Source organism: Ornithorhynchus anatinus, chromosome 1 (assembly GCF_004115215.2).
Source record: "Ornithorhynchus anatinus isolate Pmale09 chromosome 1, mOrnAna1.pri.v4, whole genome shotgun sequence".
Classification (NCBI taxonomy): domain Eukaryota; kingdom Metazoa; phylum Chordata; class Mammalia; order Monotremata; family Ornithorhynchidae; genus Ornithorhynchus; species Ornithorhynchus anatinus.
Genome location: NC_041728.1, coordinates 4,827,003 through 4,853,867, shown reverse-complemented (window position 1 = coordinate 4,853,867; position 26,865 = coordinate 4,827,003). Strand labels below are relative to the sequence as shown.

General features: G+C 48.5%; 1 protein-coding gene across 1 annotated transcript in view; it reads left to right on the top strand.

The window, feature by feature from the left end:
• Nucleotides 1–2,961: 2,961 nt before the first annotated feature.
• ITGA2 (integrin subunit alpha 2) overlaps nucleotides 2,962–26,865 on the top strand; it is a 124,506-nt gene continuing 100,602 nt past the window's right edge. Inside the window, exon 1 of the mRNA XM_029071462.2 lies at nucleotides 2,962–3,244. Within this exon, the coding sequence (XP_028927295.1) occupies nucleotides 3,187–3,244 (58 nt within the window). The 5' untranslated portion in view covers nucleotides 2,962–3,186. The remainder of the gene's footprint in view (nucleotides 3,245–26,865) is intronic.

Genomic DNA, 26,865 nt, shown 5'->3' with positions numbered 1-26,865 from the left:
TTTCTTCCTCTAACGCTAACTTTCTCATTCCACCTCATTCTCATCTATCTCACTGCCACCATCTCGCCCACATCCTACCTCTCATCTGGAAGCACTCCCTCCTCATATCAGAGAAATAATTGCCCTTCCCCATTTTAAAGCATTATTGAAGCCACATTTCCTCCAAGAGGCCTTCCCTGACTAAGCCTTCCTCTCCTCTTCTCCCACTTCCTTCGGTGTCGCCTTAACTTACTCCCCTCATTCACCCTCCCTCCCATCCCCACAGCATATATGTATATAGCTGTAATTTATGTATTTATCTATTCACGTATATTAATGTCTGTCTTCCCCTCTAAACTGGGAGCTCAGCGTAGGCAGGGAAAATGTTTGTGGCTACGTTGAACTCTCCCAATGCTTAGCGCTTTCACGCAGTAAGCGCTCAATAAATATAACTGAATGAATAAATGAAAGTGCCTATCAAGTGCTAAGCGACATAGTAAGCGCTGGATAAGAGGAAAAGCAGCATGGCCTCGTGGAAAGAGCCTGGTCCTGGGAGTCAGAGGGCCTGATCCCAGCTCTGCCACATGTGACCTGGGGCAAGTTACTTAACTACTCTGTGCCTCAATTCCCTCATCTGCAAAATGGGGTTTAAATTTCAGTTCTCCCTCCTACTTAGACTGTGTGCCCTATGTGGGAAGAGATTATCTTATATCTGCCCTATGTGGGAAGAGATTATCTTATATCTACCCGAGCGCATAATGTACTGCTCGCCCCATAGTAGGCGCTTAACTAATACAACAATTATTATTTTTATATAAAATAATCAGATTAGGCTCAGTCCCTGTCCCACATGGGGCTCAGAGTTTAAGAGGGAGAACAGAGACTATATCTGACCTGATTATTCTGTATGTGGGTCATCACTTAGCACAGACTATGCTATAAACAAATACCACAATTCTGCTAATTATTAAGCCAAAAAAGCATGCCCTTCTCCCTGGAGAAGGTCTTTAGGAACTGACTATTCTTTCTTCTCTTCAGCAGGTATTTTTGTTTTTCTAGCGCCTTGACTGGAAGGCTTCTGCTCTGGCTCTCTTATGCTCGGGTTGCTAATGACATTGTTAATTTGTTCACTCCATAAGAGAAGAGTGAGTCAATCGTATTTATTGAGCGCTTCCTGTGGGCAGAGCACTGTACTAAGCGCTGGGGAGAGAACACTAAACAGACACATTCCCTGCCTACAGTGAGTTTACAGTCTAAAGGGGCCAGTAGAAGTGCACAACCTCTCCAACCTTCCTGAGGTGAGATCAATCATTTCATTATTATTTAAAATTGGGGTATCACTGTTCTAAGCCCTAGGATAGATACAAGCTTTTCAAGTTGGACACAGTTCCTGTCCTGCGTGGAGCTCACAGGGAGTAGGATTTAATCCCCATTTTACAGACGAGGAAACTGAGGGGCAGGGGAGTTTAGTGAATTGCCCAAGGTCACACAGAAGACAAATGGCAGAGGCGGGATTAGAACCCAGGTCCTCTGACTCCCAGTGTTTTTTCCACTAGGGCATGCTGCTTTTCCGCATTGGTGTTTATTATAAATACGATCGACTGTCTGAGCACTTACTGTGTGCAGAACACGGTACTGAGTGCTTCGGAGAGTACGACAGGGTCGTTATATGTGTTCCCTGTCCGCAAGAAGTTCGTTTACCGCCTCGAGGGAGGATAAGCAATGTTTCTATAACAATGTTCCTATTTCCTCATCACGACACTGGCCATTTTACTACATCTTGAACCACCCAAGTGCTCAGCACAGAGTAAGAGCTCAATAGTAGAAGCAGCGTGGCTCAGTGGAAAGAGCCCGGGCTTGGGAGTCAGAGGTCATGGGTTCGAATGCCGGCTCTGCCACTTAGCTGTGTGACTGTGGGCAAGTCACTTCACTGGGCCTCAGTTACCTCATCTGTAAAATGGGGATTAAAACGGTGAGCCCCACGGGGGACGACCTGGTTTCCTTGTCTCTCCCCCAGCGCTTAGAACAGTGCTCGGCACATAGTAAGAGCTTAAGAAATACCAACATTAACAGTATTATCAGTACTTCTGATTGATTTATCCATTCATCCGGGCCTTGGCTTTCATCCCAGAATGAGTAAGACAGTTCAGGTAGACGAGGGTATTTGTCAGCATCTGATAACAGAGCAGGCGGAGACGGCAGGGAAGGTGTGGAGACGTGGGGGTGATTAGAGGAAAAAATTCCATAAAAATGTGACTCTATTTGTCTGTCAGGGTTGGTAAAGAAAGACTCTATTTGTCTAGAAAAGGGAAAAGGGCAGGGCTATTACTCAGGTCTATGAGGCAGCATTTCCTCCCGAAACACTGATCTAATTAAATAATCTGACTGTGTTCAAACAGGATCCTAACTGCACCTGGCAAAGAATCACCTGAAAAGGTTTTCCCGAGGCAAATCGGCCGGGAGCTTGAGGAACCAAAAATTGAGCAGCTAGCTAAACACCATCCTACTCGAAGCTTACTCAAAGTTAGGTCCTTAAAGAAGGCTTTGGAGAACAGGGAATAAAACTGTTTTTCAATGACCTCCAGAGCTAAAATACTTTCCTTTTTGTCAAATCAGAGAAGCAGCCTGGCTCAGTGCAGAGAGCTCGGGCTGAGGAGTCAGAGGTCATGGGTTCTAATCCCGGCTCTGCCACCTGTGACTTTGGGCAAGTCACTTCACTTCTCTGGATCTCCGTTACCTCATCTGTAAAATGGGGATGAAGACTGTGAGCCTCACGTGGGACACCCTGATGGCCCTGTATCTACCCCAGCGCTTAGAACGGTGCTCTGCACATAGGAAGCGCTTAACAAATACCAACATAATTAATTCATTAATTAATTAAAGGGAGCACGGGGGTGATGCAGCGGAGAGTGGGAGAAGAGGAAAGGGGAGGGGCTGAGGGTGAGAAGGCCTCTCGGAGGAGGAGGAGAGAGGCCTGCAGTGAGCCTTCGAAGGGAGGGGAAAGGATTGTGTGAGGGATTTAGAAGAGGCTGAGCAGGCTAGAGGCAGGACGTGGGCGGTGCAGAGTTTAGCTGGGCACTGGCCCCCTCTCTGCCCCCGGCTTGCCTTGCCCGGTGCCCAGAGCTGCTGGTGCTGCGGGTGGTAGGAGCCCCTCGCCCCCCCCCTGGACGTGCCCGGCCGTTTTGGGGAGCCCATCCCCCGGACAGGATGGGGGTCTCCGCCGGACAGCGGTCCTCCCACCCCCTCCTCCAGCTGCTTGCCACAGGTAGCCCCAGCCGGTGCCCTCTGGACCGGGGCTGGGTGGGGGAGGGCAGGGTCCGGGCGGGGGGCGGGGGGCAAAGGGCGGTCGGTCCGGGGGGTCGTGGGGAGGGGGTCTTCGTGTCCGGGTCCCCCCAAGTCGGCAGGGTTTCCCCTCCTCCCTCCACACCTCGACGCCCCGCAAGTGTCCCGGGCTGGGAGGGCTGCCCCGAGCCCCCTCCACCTGGGGGATCCCCGGGGACTCCCCAAACTGGATCCGACCCTTCCCTTTCTCCCCTGCCCCAGCTCCAGCTCCCAGCTCCCTCCTCCACACCCACTTGCAGCCCCAGCTCAGTCCTTCAGCCCCCAGTTCAATCCTCTTCTCCCCCAGCCCCCAACTCTAGCCCCCCCACCCAGCCTCCAGCTCCAGCCGCCAACCCCCCAACTCCTAGATCCAGCCCCCGAGCTCCAGATCCACCCCCAGCCCCCAGATCCTGCCCCCCCAGCTCCAGCCCCCATCTCTAGCTCCTAGTCCCCCCAGCTCCTAGATCCAACCTCCAGCTCCAGCCCCCTGCTTCCAGCCCCCAGCTCCAGCCGGACTCATTCCACTACAGCAAATAAAGCCAGAGGCAGGAAAGCGGGGTCCCTCCCGGCTGAGACCATCCCCAGCTCCTCCCCACTGCTCTGAAAACCCCCCATCTCAGCTCAGCGCCCCCCACCGCCACCCCGGTCTCCCCTCCAGCCCTGGGACGCCCCCCACCCCCCGGTTCCTCTCCTCTGCACCCCCTGCCACCCCTCCTCCAGCTCCTCCAAGCCCCCCTTTCTCACAATTATAATCATAACAGTGGTACTCTTTAAGCGCTTACTATGTTCATTCATCCATTCAGTAGTATTTATTGAGCGCTTACTATGTGCAGAGCACTGTACTAAGCGCCTGGAATGGACAAATCGGTAACGGAGACAATCCCTGCCCAATGACTGGCTCGCAGTCTAATCGGGGGAGAGAGACAGAAACAATAGCAGTAAATAGAATCGAGGGGATGAACATCTCATAAAAACAATAGTAAATAGAATCAAGGTGATGTACATCTCATTAACAAAATAAATAGGGCGATGAAAATATATACAGTTGAGCGGACGAGTACAGTGCCGAGGGGAGGGGAAGGGAGAGGGGGAGGAGCAGAGGGAAAGGGGGGAAAAGAGGGCTTAGCTGAGGGGAGGTGAAGGTGGGGGTCGAAGGGGAGCAGAGGGAGGGAAAAGGGGGAGCTATGTGCCAAGCATAGACACAATCCCGGTCCCTGTTGGGGCTCATAGTCTGAATCCCCCTTTTTAAAGATGAGGGAACTGAGGCCCAGAGAAGAGACTTTCCCAAGGTCACACAGCAGGCATGTGGCCGAGTGGGAATTAGAACCCAGGACCTCATCATTCCCAGGCTAGGGCCTTGTTTACTAAGCCATGCTGTTTCTGCCTTATCGCCCCCCCCGACTCCTCTCCTGCTTCTTGCCCCCACCCCTTCCCCACTCTTCCTTTTCCTCTCTCTTTGTCCCCAATGCTCCATCCCCCATGTCCCCAATCCCCCTTCCCCTCACCCGGGACTAAGGACCACAGATCCCAGGAGAAAATTATTTCTTAAACGCTTTCTACGCTTACTCTGTGCCAAGCCCCATCCTAAGTGCTGGGGTAGATACAAGGTAACCAGGTTGGACACAGTCCCTGTCCCTCGTTGGGACTCACACTCTTCATCCCCATCTGACAGATGAGGGAACTGAGGCACAGAGAAGTGAAATGACTGGGCCAAGGTCACCCAGCAGACAAGTGGGATTAGACCTCAGGTCCTCTGACTCCAGAGGCTGTGTTCTTGCAGTCAGTTAATTGCCTATGGTATCTTCCCCACCGTTAAGGCAATGGCCCCTTCAGTGTTTCTTCCCTGTTTGCTCTTTTCCCACCCACTATTAAAAGCAGCTGGTTAGCTGGGCCCAGTGATAATAGCAGGATGGAGATGATGGATGTGGCCGTAAATTCCTCAAGGGCAAGCTCCTCTTCCACTTTCAATCAATGTCAATCGTATTTATTGAGCGTTCACTTTGCAGGGGCAGCCAATCATTCATACTTATTGAGCACTCCTTGTCTCCACAGCACTATGCTGAGCTCTTGAGAGAGTACAACTTAGCAATAAACAGATACGTTCCCCAGCCCGCAGTGAGTTTGCAGTCAAGGGGGGAGGAAGACATGAATAGAAATAAATAAATGACAGATAGGGACGTAAGGGCTGTGGGGTCCGGCGAAGGATGAATAAGGGGACTGAGTCCGAGTGAAACAGAAGAGAGTGGGAGAAGAGGAAAGGAGGGCTTAGTCCGGGAAGGCCTCTTGAAGGAGATTGGCCTTCAGTAAGGTTTTGAGCGAGAGGAGAGTCATTGTAGGATCTGAGGAAGGAGGGCGATCCAGGCCGGGGGTTGGCGGTGAGGTAGGCGAGATCGATGTACAGTGAGAAGGTTGGCATTAGAGGAGCAGAGCCCGCAGGCTGGGTTGGAGTAGAACAGTAGAGAGGTGAAGTAGAAGGGGTCAAGGTGGTGGACGACTTTAAAGCCAATGGTGAGGAGTTTTTGTTTGATGCAGAGGTGGAAAAGCAACCACTGGAGTTTTCTGAGGAGCAGGGTGACATGTCCTGAAAGTTTTGGGAGAAAAATAATGCGGGCAGCAGAGTGAAGTACGGGCTGGAGTGGGGAGAGACAGGAGGCTGGGAGGTCAGCAAGGAGGCTGATGCAGTTATCAACGTGGGATAGGATGAATGATTGGATTAAGGTGGTAGGGTTTGGATGGAGAGGAAAGGGCGGATTTTTGAAAGTAGAGCTGACAGGATTCAGTGAGAGATTGAATGTGTGCGTTGAATGAGAGTGAGGAGTAGGTTGCGAGCTTGTGGGACAGGAAGGAAGGTGGTGCCATCTAAGGTGATGAGAAAGTCAGGTGAGGACAGGGTGTGTGGGACATGTTAAGTTTTAGAGATATCTTGAAGGCAAGAGGAAATGCAACACTACAGAGAGGGAGAGAGATCAGGGCTGGAGTTGAGGGTTTGGGAATCATCGCCATAGAGGTGGTGGTTGAAACCATGGGAGTAAATGAGTGATGGTGGCGTCGGGGTTGGGGGGAGATGGGGATTCATTCATTCAATAGTATTTATTGAGCGCTTACTATGTGCAGAGCACTGTACTAAGCACTTGGAATTCGGCAACAGATAGAGACAATCCCTGCCCAGTGGATTGTCTGACTGGGGAATGATCTGCAAGCCCCATTTTCTCCCAGCAATGTGGCCTAGTGGCTAGAGTCCGGGCCTGGGAGTCTGAGGGACCTGGCTCACTGTGCCTCGTTCTCCCCTCTCTCACCGTCGACCCCTGGCCCACGTCCTACCTCTGACCGGGAATGCCCTTCCTCCTCACATCCCCCAAACTAACTCTCCTCCCCTCTTCAAAGCCCCACAGAGAGCTCACCTCCTCCAGGAGACCTTCCCAGACTGAGCCCCCCTTTTCCTCTGTTCCTTCTCCCCTCTCCAGTGCCCCCTACTCCCTCCCTCGGCTCTACCCCCTTCCCCGCCCCTCAGCACTTGTGTTTATTTGTACGTATTGTTTTATTAATGATGTGTATATATCTATAATTCCATTTATTTTGAGAATATTGATGCCTGTCAACTTGTTTTGTTTTGTTGTCTGTCTCCCCCTTCTAGACTGTGAGCCCGTTGTTGGGTAGGGATTGTCTCTATCTGTTGCTGAATTGTACTTTCCAAGGGCTTAGTACAGTGCTCTGCACACAGTAAGCGCTCAATAAATACGACTGAATGAATTGAATCAATGAATGAATCCCGGCTCGGCCAATTGCTTGCTGTGTGACCATGGGCAAGTTGCTTAAATTTGGCCAGGGGATGTGGTCAGCGGGACAGGAGTGAAGTATGGACTGGAGTGGGGAGAGACAGGAAGCTGGGAGGTCAGCGAGGAGGCTGATACGGTTATCAAGGTCATCAGGTTGTCCCGCATGGGGCTCACGGTCTTCATCTCCATTTTGCAGAGGAGGTAACTGAGGCACAGAGAAGTGAAGTGACTTGGCCGAGGTCACACAGCAAGCAAGAGGCAGAGCCGGGTTTAGAACCCAGGTCCTCCGACTCCCAGGCCCCAGCTGCTTCTCAAATCTAGACTCTGCCCCGGCCTCCATTTCTTGCAGCATTTTGGAACGTATCTTCAAACTCTGTGGCTCCCCTCACTATCTCTAATTTACTTTAGTGTTTATCTCTTCCCTCCCCTGGATTGTCATCTCCTCGAGGGTAGGGATCTAGTTTACTCATTGCATCCGACTCTTCCAAGAACTTAGCACAGTATCAGTGCTCTGCACAGAGTCAAGGCTCAATAAATAGTATCTATTGGCTGAAACCCCACAACTCTGAATCTCATCTTCTTCCTGGAAACTATTAAGGTCAATTCCCCGTAGGATCCTACTTATCACAAGAGCAGATCGATCGATAGTATTTACTGAATGCTTAAGTGTATATACAGTGCACTGTACTAAGCACTTGAGAGAGTACAATATAACAGTTGGTAGATATACTGTAAATGTAAATATTGTAAGTCTCCTCGGCTGCGTGTTTAGTTACCTAGCCTTGGAAAATCAGCAAAGACTCATCTTCTTATCCGAGAGATGTTCCAACTTGTTCTTTTAAGAGCTATGAAAAACACCATCATGGAATGTATTGCTAGAGGGCATTAAATCAGGTACGAAGATATTTAGCCAATAATGACGAAGGCACATGAATTCTAAACATCCTTAAAATATAAAAATGATGCAGTTCGACTTGGTTTAAGTGAAAGAGCATGATGTGTTGGGTCAAGCGAAATAACCACTATTATTATTACTGTTATTAGGCTAGGCTAAGTTGTTACCCCTCTCCTAAGTGTTCAGTCAGTGTGTTTATTGAGTGCTTACTGTGTGCCGAGCACTGTACTAAGCACTGAAGTGGCATGGTATAGTGGAAAGAGCCCGGACTTGGGAGTCAGAGGTCGTGGGTTTTAATCCCGGATCTGCCACTAATCAGCTGTGTGACTCTGAGCCAGTCGCTTCCCTTCTCTGTGCCTCAGTTCCCTCATCTGTAAAATGGGGATTAAGACTGTGAGCGCCACGTGGGACAACCTGATGACCTTGCTTCTCCCCCAGCGCTTAGAACAGAGTTTAACAAATACCATTTTTATTATTATTATTATTGTAACAGACCCATTCCTTGCTCACAACAGGAATTATTTAGGAGTTGAAGATCATGGAGTCTGTTCTTTCTCCTCTGGTGCTTTCTTTTTTTAATTAGCATCAAGGTGAAACTACATGTCCTGGCAAGATCTTAATGTGAAGATCCACAATGTCCAAGTTTCACCGGTTGAGGCATTTGCAAAGACTTAGGCTTCTCTCGAAAACCCAGCCCATCCCTGATTATCTGCAGAAGGGAGAGGAGGCAAGCAGTGCTCTCTTCAGTCAGTGATTTTCAACCTCCTTTGCCACCAAACCTCTTCTTGTTGGCTATGGCAATGTGGACTACGATGTATAGTGCGGTGCTCTGCACGCAGTAAGTGCTCAATAAATACGATTGAATGAATAACTGAATTTTCTGTCCTTGCTGCCTCTGACCGTGTGCTTCAGTTCCCTCCTCTGGAAAATGGGGATTTCACTGTGAGTCCCACGTGTAACAGGGACTGTGTCCAACCCAATATGCTGGTATACCCTCCAGCGTTTAGTATGGTGCTTGGCACTTAGTAAGCGCTTAACAAATACCACAGTTATTATGTAGTGCTTGGAAGTGCTGTTGAGTAATAATAACCATAACTGTGCGTGGCTCAGTGGAAAGAGCGCGGGCTTGGGAGTCAGAGGTCACAGGTTCTAATCCCGGCTCTGCCACTAGTCAGCTGTGTGACCTTGGGCAAGTCACTTGACTTCTCTGTGCCTCAGTTACCTCATCTGTCAAATGGGGATTAAAAACCTGTGAGCCCCACATCGGACAACCTGATCACCTCGTATCCCCCAGCGCTTAGAACAGTGCTTTGCACATAGTAAGCGCTTAACAAATACCACAATTTATTTATTTATAACTGTGGTATTTAAGTGCTTACGGGGTGCCAGACACTGAGCGAAGTACTGGGGTAATGATAATCATTATGGTACTTGTTAATATTCATTCATTCAATCATATTTATTGAGCACTTACTGTGTGCAGAGCACTGTACTAAACCCTTGGAAAGTACAATTTGGCAACAAATAGAGACAATCCCTGCCCACAACGGGCTCACAGTCTAGAAAGGAGGAGACAGACTAACAATAATAATAATGGTATTTATGTACTATGTGCCAAGCACTTGGGGGAGATACTAGGTAATCAGGTGGTCCCAGGTGGGGCTCACAGCCTTAATCCCCATTTTACAGATGATGTACCTGAGGCAAAGAGAAGTTAAGTGACTTGCCCAGAGTCACACAGCTGACAAGTGGAGGAACCAAGATTTGAGCCCACGACCTCTGACTCCCAAGCCCCTGCTCTTTCCAATAAGCCGTGCTGCTTCTCTACCAAATCCAGTTGTAACCCCTGGAGTAGGAACAAGTTAGTCTGGTTGGACCCAATCCCTGTCTCATATCGGGCTCACAGTCTTAATCCCCATTTTACAGATGAGGTAGCTGAAGCCCAGAGAATTGCTCTCAGTAAACATTACTGATTAAGTGAATCCTGCAGGATATCCAGGAGTATCTTAATGTAGAGTATTGCATATCTTTTTCTTTGTTGTCTCAAAGGTTTTGGTGGAGTAGGAAAAGCCTTAGATATACAAATCCTCTTCCTCTCTGAGATGGTCCGAAAGTCGACTCCTAGTTTCCGGATTGCTATTCTAGATGTGTCGTCTATTGAAACGAGATACAGAAATCAAAGCTAGGGTCCTGGGTGAAGTTGGAATAACCAAGGTCTGGAAAAGGGAAATTCTTTATGGTATTTGTAATGTGCTTACTATGTGTCAAATGCTGTTCTAAATGCTGGGGTAGATACAAGTTAATTAGGCTGGACACAGCCCCTCTCCTGCATGGGGTGAAAAGTCTAAGTAGGAGAGCAAACGGGGATCCCCCGTTAGGCCGTAAGCTCATTCTGGGCAGGGAATGTGTCTTCTTATTGTTGCATTTTACTCTCCCCAGCGCTTAGTTCAGGGCTCTGCACACAGTAAGTGCTCAATAAATACGATTGACAGGTAAGGAAACTGAGGCAAAGAGAAGTGAAGTGACTTGCTCAAGGTCACACAGCAAGCAATGGGCAGAGCTGGGATTAGAACCCAGATCCCCCTGAATCCCCGGCCCACGCTCTCTCCACTAAGTCATGCTCTGTAATTTATTTTAGAGTCCATCTTCCCTGCTAGATTATGCCCTCCTTGAGCGCAGGGATCAAGCCTACTAATTCAACTGTATTCTCCAAAGCGCTTAGCACGGGGTTCTGCCCTCAGTAGGGGCTCAACAGATACTATCGATTGACTGATTGGCTCAGCGTCAAGGGAGAAAGTAGGGGAAAGAAGGGAGAATGTTGAAGGAATTTTCCCCACACTGCTTTTTCTCATCACCGTTTCTTTCGGTATCAGCCTCCAATCATTCCTTCTTCGGAGAACTTTGTGGCATTTCACTGTTGAAAGTCAAGAACAAGGGATAGGATTATAGGGAGCATCACATTATTATTATTATTATTATGTGCCATCGAGTCATTTCCTATTCATAGCTACTCCATGGATATACTTTCTCCAGAACATCCTGTCCTCTGCCATAATCCGCAACCCTCTTAACGGTTCTTCCGTTATCACTGTCATGGTCTCTATCCATCTTAACTGCTGGTCAGTCTCTTCCACATTTTCCAGAACTGAAATATGAATAATTGGCAGGGATCCACCCTTACTTGTGGCATTTATTACTCATAATAATGATAATTATAGTCTTAGAACAGTGCTTGGCACATAGTAAGCGCTTAATAAATATCATAATGATTATTCCCTGCCATGTGCCAAGCACTGTTCTAAGCACTGCGGGAGATACAAGCGAATCAAGTTGGACACGGTCCTTATCCCATAGAGGCCTTGCAGTCTTAATCCCCGTTTTACAGATGAGGCCCAGAGAAGTGAAGTGATTCACCCGAGGTCACACGGCAGACAAGCGATGGAGCCGGGATTCGAACCCAGGTCCTTCTGACTCCCGGGCCCCTCCTCTTTCCACTGGGCCAGGCCGCTTCTCTTTTTTAGCCTCTGACGACCATTTCTATGGTTGGTCTGGGGGATTCGGGTTGTGGGGGTTATCGACCCCGCTCCCGTTGCTGTACTTAGCTTGATGCCTTCCCGTGGGAAAGGGACTGAAGTAAAACCTTTTTACAACTCCTCAGATTGTAGAGAAGCAGCGTGGCTTAGTGGAAAGAGCACGGGCTTGGGAGTCAGAGCTCATGGGTTCGAATCCCTCTCTGCCACCTGTCAGTTGTGTGACTATGGGCAAGTCACTTCTCTGTGCCTCAGTTACCTCATCTGTAAAATAGGGATTAAGACTGTGAGCCTCATGTGGGACAACCTGATTACCCTGTATCTACCCCAGTGCTTAGAACAGTGCTCGGCACATAGTAAGCGCTTCACAGATACCAACATTATTATTATTTTGATTCCTTAACCTGTTTAGGTCAAATCTAGGATCTTTCACTAAGCTTTTAACTTCAAGATTTTGCATCAGAATTGGCTTTTGTCATGTCAAATAGCTACTCAGAGTGGCTCAGTGGAAAGAGCACGGGCTTTGGAGTCAGAGGTCATGGGTTCGAATCCCAGCTCTGCCACTTGTCAGCTGTGTGACTGTGGGCAAGTCACTTAACTTCTCTGTGCCTCAGTTACCTCATCTGTAAAATGGGGATTAAGACTGTGAGCCCCACGTGGGACAACCTGATTCCCCTGTGTCTACCCCAGCGCTTAGAACAGTGCTCTGCACATAGTAAGCGCTTAACAAATACCAACATTATTATTATTATTATTATTACTCTCAATAGTGCCTGTAAACTCCCGGGTTAAAGGTTAAAGTTGAATCCCTTCTCTTAAGCCTAACTCTTTCTAAATAATAATAATTATTATGGAATTTGTTAAGCGTTTACTATGGCCCAAGCACTGTTCTAAGCACTGGACTAGATACAAGGTGATCAGGTTGTTCCAAGGGGGGCTCACAGTCTTAATCCCCATTTTACAGATGAGGTAACTGAAGCACAGAGAAGTTGAGTGTTTGCCCGAGGTCACAGAGTAGACAAATGGCGGAGGCAGGATTAGAACCCATGACTTCTGACTCCCAAGCCCGTGCCATTGCCACTAAGCCATGCAAATCTGCCCATCGTGCTTGGGAACAAGCCTTCTCAAAGGATACAGGTAGAGGGGGTTGCCAGTGCACAAGTTTTGACTTTATAAACGGTATTTGTTTTGCCCTTACTTTGTTCCAAGCACTGCGCTAAGCCCTGGGGTAGATCCGAGACAATCAGGTTGGACCCAGTCCGTGTCCCACTTGGGGCCCGCTGTCTTCATCCTCTGTTTCTGGCTCTGCCACCTGTCTGCTGGGCCTGACCTTGGGTAAGTCACTTCACTTTTCTGGGCCTCAGTGACCTCATCTGTAAAAGGGGGATTGAAACTGTTAGCCCCATGTGAGACCGGGGACTGTGTCTAACCAGATTTACTCGTATCCACCCCAGCGTCTAATACAGTGTCTAGCACATAGTAAACGCTTAACAAATACCATAAGTGTTACTATTATTTTACATTCATTCAATCGCGTGAACAGGTTCTAGACTGTGAGCCCACTGTTGGGTAGTGATTGTCTCAATCTGTTGCCAAATTGTACTTTCCGAGCAATTGGTTCAGTGCTCTGCACACAGTAAGCGCTTAATAAATACGATTAAATGAACGAATGAATTGAGAGTTTACTGAGTGCAGAGCGCGCATATGAGTTAACTGAGGCACAAAGATGTGAAGTGACTTACCCAAGGTCACATAGCAGATAAGTAGCGGAGCTGGGATTAGAACCCCAGTTTTTCTAACTCCCAGCCCAACCATGCTGCTCCTCAAATACTGTTATCAGTCAGTCGTATTTACTGAGCTCTTACTATACGCAGAGCAGTGTACTATTATTATTTAAGACCTGCACATATGTTTGGTAATTTGAACAGTGAATTGAAAAGACTTCACAGAATACCTTTCTTTACTTCCTTGCATTATACTGAATTTCCTGAAAAAAAGAAAACAGGATGACCTAGTAACATGACCTTGCACGGGACCAGGAGTCAGAAGGATCTGGATTCCAATCCCCCCTCCATCACCTGTCTGCTGTGAGACCTTGGGCAAGTCACCTAACTTATCTGTGCCTCATCTGTAAAATGGGCATTAACATCATGAGCCCTATGTAAGACAGGGACTGCGTCCCCCGATTTGATTGCGTCCACTCCAGCGCTTAGAAGAATGTTTGGCATAAAGTAAGCGCTTAACGAATACTGCAGATATGGTTATTATTATTATTAAAAATATAAAAGTTGGCAGATTGTGCTTTCAGGAGTTTCAAATGGGCAGAGATGTTTTTTGGAGGCAAGCACCTCAGATGAGAGAGTTTTGTTTAAAAGTTTTGATTCGTGATACAGCCAATGTTTAAACAATCCAGTGGGAAGACAATGGACGGATATTGTCAGTTGGAAAAGGGATGTTTCAGGAGCTTTTGAAAAGCCAGAACAAAGCTGTTATGCTCGGTGGAAGCTCAAACCAATTAACAGTTATCAATTTCGCTTACTCATTTATAGATATCTTTGTCCATTGAGAATTCAATGAGGCAAGTGAATGAATGAGATGGTTTCTCTTCCATGGTTGCTATGTCTCCAGATAGACAGAACACAAGCTGGGTTCTGAAAGAACTATGATATTGATGCCTGACTACTCGTTTTGCCGTCTCTCTCCCCCTTTTAGATTGTGAGCTTATTGTTAGGCAGGGATAGTCTCTATCTGCTGCCGAATTGTACATTCCAAGCACTTAGTACAGTGCTCTGCACGTGTTAAACGCTCGATAAATACGATTGAACGAACGAATGAATACATACGGACACCTTTCTTTGTGATTTTCAGCTCTTTTACCAAGTATCTGGGTTTCAGTTGCAAGCCATAGCTTTTTCTGGCATCTCAGACCTCGAATCTCTGTGAATGCAGTGAGTCCTTGCTGTATTTAGGTGTTTCTGATATCTGTTGGAGAAAGGGGGCGGGGAGAAAAGGAATCAAGCTTTGGCAATCAATCAGTGGTATTTATTGAGTGCTTACTGCACGCAGAGCACTGTACTAAGCGCTTGGAGAGTAGAGAAGCAGCGAGGCTCAGTGGGAAGAGCCCGGGCCTGGGAGCTAGGGTTCAAGGGTTCGAATTCCGGCTCTGCCACTTGTCAGCTGACTGTGGGCAAGTCACTTCACTTCTCTGTCCCTCAATTCCCTCATCTGTAAAATGGGGATCAACTGTGAATCTCACGTGGGACAACCTGATTACCCTGTATCTACCCCAGCGCTTAGAACAGTGCTCTGCACATAGTAAGCGCTTAACAAATACCAGCATTATTTATCAGTTGTGTGACTTTGGAGAAGTCACTCCACTTCTATGGTTCAATTACCTCATCTCTAAAATGGGGATTAAGACTGTGAAGCCCACTTGGGACAACCTGATGACCTTGTATTACTCCTGCGCTTAGAACAGTGCTTGGCACATGGTAAGCGCTTATCAAATACCATCATTATTAGTAGCAGGAGTAGTCCAATGCGACAGAGTTGGGATTCATCGGTCCCTGCCCACAACAAGCTGGCAGGGTAGGGGGGATACTCGAAGACATCAATCGTATTGATCGAGCGCTTACTGTGAACCGAGCACCGTACTCAGAGCTTGGGAGAATACAGACACATTCCCTGTCCACAAGGAGCTTACAGTCGAGAGGGGGGAGACATCCCAATCACCTCTTTACCGTTTCTAGAAAAGCAGATTGGCATTCACCCCCTTTGAGTTTTCTCCCTAGATAAAGTCTTTTAGTGTCAAAAAAGAAAAATAAGTCACTGAGTAACAAACCATAATAATAAGAACTGTAGTATCTGTTAAGCACTTACTACGTGTCAAGCACTGTAATAAGCACTGGGGCATTGTTCAATCTAGGTATTTATTGAGCACCTGTTACGTGCTCTGAATTAAGCGCTTGGGAGAGGACAAGATAATGGGGGTTGAGGTCCACATGGGGTTCACGGTCTTAAGTAGGAAGGAGAAGGGGTATTGAATATCCCTTTTATAGACGAGGGAACTGAGACAGAGACGTTCAGGGACTTAATAATAATAGTAATAATGGTGTTTAAGTGCTTACTATGTGCCAAGCACCGTACTAAGTGCTGGGGTGGATACAAGCAACTTGGGTCAGACACGGTCCCTGTCTCATATGGAACTCACAGTCTTGACTCTCATTTTACAGATGAGGGAACTGAGGCCCAGAGAAGTGAAGTGATTTGCCAAGGTCACAGAGACAAGTGGCAGAAAGGGGATTAGAACCCATGCCCTTCTGATTCCCAGGCCTGTGCCCTATCCACTAGGCCATGCAGCTTTCCATGGTCACATAGCAGAGAAGAGGCAGGGCAGTCAAATAAAAGCCTTCGTGATTGATTGCAAATAAATTTTATAATTTGATAAGCCATAACACCACCAGTTTCTATAAGTTTATAGAGAACTGAATTGTGCTCGGACGTTATGTGAATACCTTGAGAGTTTTCAATTCAAAATTACAGCTTCTCTAAGAATGCCTGTGTTCTTTAAAATGAGCATCTGGAAAGTTGAGGACGGCTTCACACGGGACGGTTAAAGTAATGTTTTCCAAGACTTGCTGCTCCACCAGAAATTCCTGGGAAGATGGGAGAAGAGTCTGGGCATGGAAATCCGCTATCAGAACACTGAACGGGTTAACTCTTTCGATACCATCCGCTCTCGGTCTTTCAGCCGGTTGGTTTCTTGCCTTTTTTGAACAGTGTTCAAAAAATGGTCGCAAAAGCAATCTGCCTATCTATGGGTTAAGGGTTAAGTGCTGAAATCTGGCAGAGGGCCCTACTTGCCCTTGCTTGAGATTTAGAAATTCTGGCCTTGTCCCTCCTCCGCCCAACACCCCCATCCTCCTGGTTCCCATATAAATACTAGTAATTGTACTATTTGTTAATCACTTACTACACACCAGACACTGTTCTAAGCGCTGGGGTAGATACGAGATAATCGGATTGGACACATTCCCTGTCCCACATAGATAGGGTTTACAGTCTTAATCCCCATTTTACAGATGAGGGAAGAGAGGCCCAGAGAAATGAAGTGACTCGACCAAGGTCACACAGCAGACAAGTGGTGGAGCTGGGATTAGAACCCAGCTCCTTCTGACTCTCAGCCCCAGGCTCTATCCACTGTCCGCTAGGTCACACTGCTTTTCATGCAGCCTGGGTGCGGATGAGTCGGTCAGTTGGTCAGTCATACTTATTGAGTGCTTACTGTGTGCAAAGCCCTGGGTCAGAGGTTAATGCAGAGGGTGATGTCGCGTCACCAGTACTTCCCAACCCACACTGGTCCCAGGATGTCTACTTGGTGGTGGGCATGAGGGAGGGTCGAGGACTTCCTTTCTAGAATAGATAATGATGGTATTTAAGAGCTTACTATGTGCCAAGCACTGTTCTAGGCGCTGGGAATAGATGAAATGAGGATACAGATAGATGAAGGTGGTCAGTGTGGTCTGGGTCTGTCAGATTTAATGGAGGAGGAGGGAGTTACGGGCAAGGGGTCAGAGGAAGGGGAGGTTAGAGTGTGGCACGGATTAGATTTAGAGTGAAGAGTGTGAGCTGGGGCACGGTGGGAGAAGAGAGTGGATAAGGTGTGAGAGTGAAGAGCATGAGCTGGGGTGTAGCGGGAGAAGAGAGTAGATGAACAGGAAGAGTGGATCGAGTGCCTTAAAGCCTATGGTTAGGGGTTTCCTGTTTGTTGAGAGGGATGGATGGCCACGGAAGGTTTCCGAGGTATGGCGAGATGTGGGTAGAGAGAGGTTTTAAAGAAGTGATGCAGGCAGCAGAGTGAGGTAAGGACTGGAGAGGGGAGATCAGCAAGGAAGCTGACGCGGTAATCCGGCCAAGACTGGGACAAGTGCCTGGAACGGCGTGCTGGACTTCTGGATGGAAAGAAAGGGGTGGATCCTGGAGACGACGTGGAGGAAAAACTGACAGGATTTGGTGATAGATTGAATATGGGGGTTAGAGGGGAAGGAGTCGAGTTGCAAGCTTCAGGGAGAGGGGGAGGAAGACAGTTTTGTCTACTGTGATGGGAGAGTTAGGTGGAGGATTTGAGGAAAAATGAGGCGCTCTCCGTACAGTGCTCTGCACACAGCACTCAATCCCCTTGCCCCTTCCTACCTCGCCTCGCTAGTCTCCTACTCCAACCCAGCCCCCACACTTTGCTCCTCTAATGCCCACCTACTCACCGGACCTCAACCTCACCTGTCTCGCCGCTGACCCTTGGCCCACGTCCTGCCTTTAGGCCTGGAACGCCCTCCCTCCTCAAATCCCACAGACCATCACTCTCCCCTGCTTCAAAACCTTAATGAAGGCACATCTCCTCCAAGAGGCCTTCCCTGACCGAGCCCCACTTCCCACTTCTCCCGTTCCCTTTTCTGTCACCCTGACTCCCACCCTTTCCTCTTCCCCCCTCCCAGCCCCACGGTACTTATGGACCCATCTGTAATTGATTTATTTCTATTGGTGTCTGCCTCCCCCTCTAGACCATGAGCTCGCTGTGAGCAGAGAATGTGTCCGTTTTATCGTTACATTGTACTCTCCCTAGCACTTAGTACAGTGTTCTGCACACAGTAAGCACTCAGTCAGTGCAATGGAATGAATGAATGAATGAATAAATACAGTAATAATAATAATAATGTTGGTATTCGTTAAGCTCTTACTACGTGCCGAGCACTGTTCTAAGCGCTGGGGTACATACAGGGTAATCAGGTTGTCCCACGTGAGGCTCACATTTTACAGATGAGGGAACTGAGGCACAGAGAAGTGAAGTGACTCGCCCACAGTCCCACAGCTGACAAGTGGCAGGGCCGGGAGTCGAACTCATGACCTCTGACTCCGAAGCCCAGGCTCTTTTCCACCGAGCCGCGCTGCGCTTGACTGATTGAGTTCAGTTTTGGACGTGCCCAGCTTGAGGGAGTGACAGTGCCTAGTAATCATGCTAAGCACTTTACTAAACCCACAGTCTAAGGAGAAGGAAGGACAGGTATGAACTCCTCATCGTATCCTAGAGGGAACCGAGGCACAGAGAAGTGAAATGACTTGCTCAAGGTCACGCAGCAGGCAAGTGGCGGACCTGGGATTAGAACCCAGCTCCTCCGACTCCAAGGCCCATGTTCTTACCACTAGGCATTGCAGCTTTCGTCTTCCAAGTGGAGACCTCCTGGAGGCAGGAGATGTAGGATTGCAGACGAGGGAGGGGTTAGTGTGGTAGATTTATGAAGCCGTCTACACAGAGGCAATAGTCCTAAGTGTTTGCACCTCCAGGGGAAGACGCTTTCATTCCTTTAATCGTATTTATTGAGCGCTTACTGTGTGCGGAGCACTGGACTGTGAGAGAGTACAATATTAATCGCATTTTGGGGGTGCTTGCTGTAGGCAGCACACTGTACTAAGCACTTGGGAGAGTACGATACATCAGTAGACACATTCCCTGCCCACAGTAAGTTGACAATCCAGAGGGGATGGCCATTAGCTTAAAGGGTGTCCAGGAAGGGTTGGTGAACCTGCTGCTCTGGGGGAGACAGATTTCTCCGGTCATCACGAAGGAATCAGAAAACAAAGTAAAGTGGAAAAATAGAGAGTCCAAGAGATGGATTCGTAATAGCTTTTCTAGGAATAGTTGGTCTTCTGAGTCCTCCAGCCAAAATTCCTTCTACTGTATTTCACCGGCTCTTAGCCTCTCTGAGACCGTGCCGTCCGCCAGATGAGATGCTGAGCTGCCATCCCTCACTTAAGGGGAAAAATAACCAATCAGACACAAGGTAGCATTTGTCAGAATAAAGGGATTTTTAGAAACAGTTGAAATTCTTTCACTTGACTCTGGGGGAATTGTATAACAAATCCTGTATTAGATCCAATCTGTCAGTTTGGAAAAGACTGCCGTCTGCAATAGTATTTTACATGATAATGATGGTATTTGTTAAGCGCTTAAGCACTGTACTAAGTGTTGGGGTGGATACAAGTTAATCAGGCTGGACACAGTCCCTTCCCACAAGGGGACCACATTCTTAATCCCCACTTTACATATTTGCCATTGTTTTTATGAGATGTTCTTCGGGACCACATTCTTAATCCCCACTTTACATATTTGCCATTGTTTTTACGAGATGTTCTTCCTCTTGACTCTATTGCGATTGTTCTCGTCTGCCCGGCTCCCCCGATTAGACCGTAAGCCCGTCAAAGGGCAGGGACTGTATCTGTTGCCCATTTGTCCATTCCAAGCGCTTAGTACAGTGCTCTGCACATAGTAAGCGCTCAATAAATGCTGTTGAATGAATGAATGCGTTCCAACCGCTTAGTACAGTGCTCTGCACATAGTAAGCACTCAGTAAATACTATTGAATGAATGAATTTTCAGATGTGGTAACGGAGGTCCAGTGAAGTGACTTGCCCAAGCTCCCACAGCAGACGGGGTGGAGCCCGGAATCAGAACCCAGGTCCTCCTGACTCCTAGACCCAGTCTCTATCCACTAAGCTAAGCTGCTTCCCCATTTTACTACCAGCTCCAAAATCTCCAGTGGTTGTCCATCCACCTACGTATTAAACAAAGACTCCTGACCATTGACTTTAACACAGTCCATCACCTTGCTCCTTGCCACCTCTCCTCCTCTAACCCAACCCACACACTTCGCTCCCCTAGCGCCGCTAACCTTCTCACCGTGCTTCGGTCTCGCTCCGTGACCCCTGGTCCACGTCCTGCTTCCGGCCTGTAACACCTTCCTCCTCAAATCCCACAGACAGTGACTCTCCCCACCTTCAAAGCCTTATTGAAGGCCCATCTCCTCCGAGAGGCCTTCCCAGACTAACCCCCCCTTTTCCTCTTCTCCCGCTCCCTCTGACTTGCTCCTTCTGCCCTTCCTCTCGCCGCCCGGCCCTACCCCACTTATGTACATATCTGTCATTTATTTATTTTTAGTGATGTCTGTCTCCCCCACTCTGGACTGTGACCTCATGGGATTGTCACTGTTTATTGTTGTATTTTACTTTCCCAAGCGCTTAGTGCAGTGCTCTGCACACAGCGTGAGCACTTAATAATACGATCGAATGAATGAATGTCCCAGGCACTGTTCTAAGCGCTGGAGTAGGTACAGAGTAATAATAATAATAATAATGTTGGTATTTGTTAAGCGCTTACCATGTGCCGAGCACCGTTCTAAGCGCTGGGGTAGACACAGGGGAATCAGGATGTCCCACGTGGGGCTCACAGTCTTAATCCCCATTTTACAGATGAGGCAACTGAGGCACAGAGAAGTTAAGTGACTTGCCCACAGTCACACAGCCGACAAGTGGCAGAGCTGGGATTCGAGCACATGACCTCTGACTCCAAAGCCCAGGCTCTTTCCACTGAGCCCCGCTGCTTCTCAAATCAGGCTGGACACCGTCCATGTCCTACAGGGGTTCACACTTGACGTATAGTAAGCGCTTAACAAATACCATCATCATCATTATTATTATTATTATTATGAATCCCTATTTTACAGATTGAGGTAACTGAGGCACAGAGAGGTTAAGTGTCTCACCCAAGATCACCCAGCAGACAAGTGGCTCAGTGGAAAGAGCACGGGCTTTGGAGTCAGAGGTCATGGGTTCGAATCCCGGCTCGGCCACTTGTCGGCTGTGCGACTTCGGGCAAGTCGCTTAACTTCCCGGTGCCTCAGTTACCTCATCTGTAAAATGGGGATTAAGACCGTGAGCCCCACGTGGGACAACCTGATTCCCCTGTGTCTACCCCAGCACTTAGAACGGTGCTCTGCACATAGTAAGCGCTTAACAAATACCAACATTATTATTAAGTGGTGGAGTGACTAATTGTTAGCATTGTTAAGCGTGTTCCCTGTCCAAAAGTAGCTTTACGCTCTAGAGGGGGAGACAGGCATTAATATCAATCCTGAAACGACAGATATGAACATAAATGCTCTGACCGTAAACTCACTGTGGGCAGGGAATGTGTCTGTTTATTGTTGTATAGTCATCCCAAGCGTTTAGTACAGTAAGCTTACACAGTAAGAGCTCAATAAATACACTGACTGTGGGGCTGAGGGTAAGGTGATTATCATGTGCTTCGAGAGTGCTAACCGACTCACTGTACCTCGATCTCAACTATCTCCCACATCCTGCCTCTGGCCTGGAACCTCCCCTTCTCATCCCACAGACAATTCCTCTCCCCCCCACTTCAAAGCCTCACCGAAGCCGCACTTCCTCCAAGAAGCCTTCCCCGGCTGACCCCTTCTCTCCTTCTCTCACTCCCTTCTGTGCCGTTCGTACTTGCTCCTTCACTAATCCTCCCTCCCATCCCCACAGTACGTGTAATAATAATGCTGATGGCATTTAATAATAATAATAATAATGTTGGTATTTGTTAAGCACTTACTATGTGCAGAGCACTGTTCTAAGCGCTGGGGGAGATACAGGGTAACCGGGTTGTCCCTCATGAGGCTCACACTGAATCCCCATTTTCCAGATGAGGTAACTGAGTCACAGAGAAGTGAAGTGACTCGCCCACAGTCACACAGCTGACAAGTGGCAGAGCCGGGATTCAAACCCATGACCTCTGACTCTGAAGCCCGGGCTCTTTCCACTGAGCCACGCTGCTTCTCATTCTCAAGGATGCGTCTCATCCTTAAAATGGGGATTAAATCTGTGAACCTCAGGGACTGGGTCCAACCTTGAATCTCCCCCGGCGCTTAGAACCGTGCCCGGCGTGTAGTAAGAGCTTAACAAATGCCTTAAAAAAAGAGTCCTTGCCCTGGAGCCTGAGAATAGAAATTCTGGCATCTTTGGAGATCTGATTTGGTCTTGATCACTAAAAAGGCCTCAACCTGCAGGGTTTAATTCATCCGTTCATTCAGTCGTATTTATTGAGCACTTACTGTGTGCAGGGCACTGTACTTAGCACTTGGAAAGTACAATTCGGCAACCGAGACCATCTGTCTTAATGGGCTCACAGTCTAGAAGGGGGAGACAGACGACGAAACAGATAGGCATCAATAGCATAAAAATAAATAAATAAAATTATAGATATATATACATCATTAATAAAACAAGTAGAATAATAAATATATATATATATATATACACAAGTGCTGTGGGGCCGGGGGCAGGGCAGGTAGAGCAGAGGAAAAGGGTTAAAAAAAAAGGAAAAGGAAGAATTGGGCAGGGGATGTATTTGTTAAGTGTTCTATTGTACTCCTCCAAGCTCTTAGTACAGTGCTCTGCACATAGTAAGCACTCAGTGAAAATGAATGAATGACTGAATTCCCAGGCAGGCTCCACTGAGCTTGCAGGAAGGTGACTTGGGTGAGATTCATTATGCCTGACTTCCTATCTTTCATTCAGTCATATTTACTGAGCGTTTACTGTGCTATACTATTCATTCATTCATTCAATAGTATTTATTGAGCGCTTACTATGTGCAGAGCACTGTACTAAGCGCTTGGAATGGACAAATCGGTAACAGATAGAGACAGTCGCTGCCCTTTGGGCTTACGGTCTAATCGGGGGAGAAGGACAGACAAGAACAATGGCAATAAATAGAGTCAAGGGGAAGAACATCTCATTAAAACAATAGCGAATAAATAGAATCAGGGTGATGTACATCTCATTAAATAAAATAAATAGGGTGATGAAGATCTATACAGTCGAGCGGACCAGTACAGTGCCGAGGGGGTGGGACGGGAGAGGGGGAGGAGCAGAGGGAAAGGGGGTAGAAGAGGGTTTAGCTGCAGAGAGGTGAAGGGGGGGCAGGGGGAGCAGAGGGACAAAGGGGGGAGCTCAGTGTGGGAAGGCCTCTCGGAGGAGGTGAGCTCTAAGTAGGGTTTAGGAGAGGGGAAGAGAATGAGTTTGGCGGAGGTGAGGAGGGAGGGCGTTCCGGGCCCGGGGGTCGACGGCGGGATGGGCGAGACCGAGGGACGGCGAGGAGGTGGGCGGCGGAGGAGCGGAGCGTGCGGGGCGGGCGGTGGAAAGAGAGAAGGGAGGAGAGGTAGGAGGGAGCGAGGTGATGGAGAGCCTTGAAGCCCAGAGTGAGAAGTTTTTGTTTCGTGCGGAGGTCGATAGGCAACCACTGGAGGTTTTTAAGAAGGGGAGTGACGGGCCCAGAGCCTTTCTGCAGGAAGATGAGCCGGGCAGAGGAGTGAAGAATAGACCGGAGCGGGGAGAGAGAGGAGGAAGGGAGGTCAGAGAGCAGGCTGACACGGTAATCTAGCCGGGATATTACGAGAGCCCGTTAACAGTAAGGTAGCCGTCTGGGTGGAGAGGAAAGGGCGGATCTCGGCGATATTATAAAGGTGAGACCGGCAGGTCTCGGTGACGGATCGGATGTGTGGGGTGAACGAGAGAGCCGAGTCAAAGATGACACCGAGGTCGCGGGCCCGAGAGACGGGAAGGATGGTCCTACCATCCACTGTGATAGGGAAGTCAGGCAGAGGACCGGGCTTGGGAGGGAAGATGAGGAGCTCGGTTTTGGTCATGTTGAGTTTTAGGTGGCGGGCAGACAGCCAGGTGGAGACGTCCCGGAGGCGGGAGGAGATGCGAGCCTGAAGGGAGGGGGAGAGGACGGGGCAGAGATGGAGATCTGTGTGTCATCTGCGTAGAGATGGTAGTCGAAGCCATGAGAGAGGATGAGTTCACCAATGGAGTGAGTGTAAATGGAGATCAGAAGAGGACCAAGAACTGACCCTTGAGGAACTCCAACAGTTAGAGGATGGGAGGGGGAGGAGGAGCCCGCGAAGGAGACCCAGAATGACCGGCCAGAGAGATGAGAGGAGAACCGGGAGAGGACGGAGTCCGTGAAGCCAAAGTGAGATAAGGTGCGGAGGAGAAGGGGATGGTCGACAGTGTCACATGCAGCCGAGAGGTCGAGGAGGATCAGAATGGAGTAGGAGCCATTGGATTTGGCAAGAAGGAGGTCACGGGTGACCTTAGAGAGAGCAGTCTCGGTAGAGTGGAGGGAACCGAAGCCAGATCGGAGGGGGTCCGGGAGAGAATGGGAGTTAAGGAATTCTAAGCAGCGAGTGTGGACGACTCGTTCTAGGGTCTTGGAAAGGAAGGGTAGGAGGGAGATAGGGCGATAACTGGAAGGGGAAGTGGGGTCGAGAGAGGGTTTTTTAGGATGGGGGAGACGTGGGCATGTTTGAAGGCAGAGGGGAATAAGCCACTGGAGAGTGAGTGGTTAAAGATAGAAGTTAAGGAGGGGAGGAGGGCAGGGGCGATGATTTTTATAAGGTGAGCGGGAATGGGGTCCGAGGCACAGGTGGAGAGGGTGGCACTTGCGAGGAGGGAGGAGATCTCCTCTGAGGATACTGTAGGGAAGGACGGGAAAGTAGGGGAGAGGGTTGGGGGGGGAGGCAAGAGGGGGAGGGGTGACTTTGGGGAGCTCAGATAAGCACTTGGGAGAGTAAAATCCAACAGTAAACGGACACACTTCATGCCCACAACCAGTTTACAGTCTAGAGGGGAAGACAGATGATATGACTAAATAAATAAACATTCTGAGGCCCACCAAAATGTAGGCCACTCTAGGTGACCTGAAGCTCAGTGTGGGCAGGGAATGCTTCTGTTTAGCTTGATCTCCCAAGGGCTTAGTAAAGTGCTCTGCACTCAGTAAGTGCTCAGCGAATAGGGTTGAAGGAATGAATGGACAAAATCCTGTCTTTCCTTTGTCATGTTCAATGTCCCAGCCTGTGCCTCTTTGTGGAGTTGGAGAGTTGGCTAAATAGTCTCTGAGCACCTCACCAATACCTCACATTCGGCTTCCATTGTGTCCTTTTGGGCCAGAGGCTCCCACCCCACCCAGTTAATTTGGGAGATGCTGACTGTCCCCAAAACCTGAGGTGATTGGGACCCCCAGGTGGGAATTCCTCCAAGGAAGGATTCCTGGGCAGGGAATTCATCTGTTCATTCAGTCGTATTTATTGAGTGTTTACTACTAGAGAAGCAGCGTGGTGCAGTGGGAAGAGCACAGGCTTTGGAGTCAGGGCTCATGAGTTCAAATCCCAGCTCTGCCACTTGTCAGCTGTGTGACTGTGGGCAAGTCACTTCACTTCTCTGTGCCTCAGTTCCCTCATCTGTAAAATGGGGATTAAGACTGTGAGCCCCACGTGGGACAACCTGATTCCCCTGTGTTTACCCCAGCGCTTAGAACAGTGCTCTGCACATAGTAAGCGCTTAACAAATACCAACATTATTACTACCAATAATAATGACGGCATTTGTTAAGCTCTTACTATGTTCCAGGGACTGTTCTAAGTGCTGGGCTAGAGACAAAGTAATCAGGTTGACTGCTACCTTGCATCTACTCCAGCGCTTAGAACAGTGCTTGGCACATAGTAAGAGCTTAACAAATACCATCATCATCATTATTATTATTGACACATTCCCTCCCACGATGAGTTTACAGTCTAAAGGGGAAGACTGACATTAATATAAATACATACGGGGTTCATAGTTGTACTCCCCATTTTACAGATAAGAATGAAAGCCCGTCATTGGGCAGGGATTGTCTCTCTCTTGCCGAATTGTATATTCCAAGCGTTTAGTATAGTGCACACAGTGAGTGCTTAGTAAATACTATTGAATGAATCACTGAGGCACAGAGTACAGGGAAGTTAACTGACTTTCCCAAGGCCACACAGCAGACAGCGAGCCCTGCCCTCATTTCAGAGAAGCAGCGCGGCTCAGTGGAAAGAGCCCGAGCTTGGGAGTCATTGGTCATGGGTTCGAATCCTGGCTCTGCCACTTGGCAGCTGTGTGACTGTGGGCAAGTCGCTTCACTTCTCTGTGCCTCAGTTCCCTCCTCTGTAAAATGAGGATTAACTGTGAGCCCCACATGGGACAACCTGATCTCCCCCAGTGCTTAGACCAGTGCTCCGCACATAGTAAGCGCTTAACAAATACCAACATTATTATTATTCAGATTATTCTGGATTCTAAAATAATGTCTCGGGTGATATCTACATTCCCCATACTCGGCATCGACAGGTGAGATGGCACCAAAAACAACTAATTGCTGGAAGGAGGTTCACTGTAAAGATCTCAACGCAGCTTTTCTGGGTTAAACACATGTGTCGACTGATAGTGGGATACCGAACAGCTGCCTTGAAATAGGGCATCGGAAGTAGGTTTAACTGAAAGTAGACAGGAAAGGGGGAAATCCTTGAAGGGTGCGGTGAAGTGGAGATTCACACAACGCAGCGTGGAGGCTAAATGTTGAGATAATTTCATTTACCCTCTCACTGCTCAACAAAAGTCTTCCCTGCTCTTCCCCATTTAAGCCCTCTTTTCTCCAGCTCGTTCT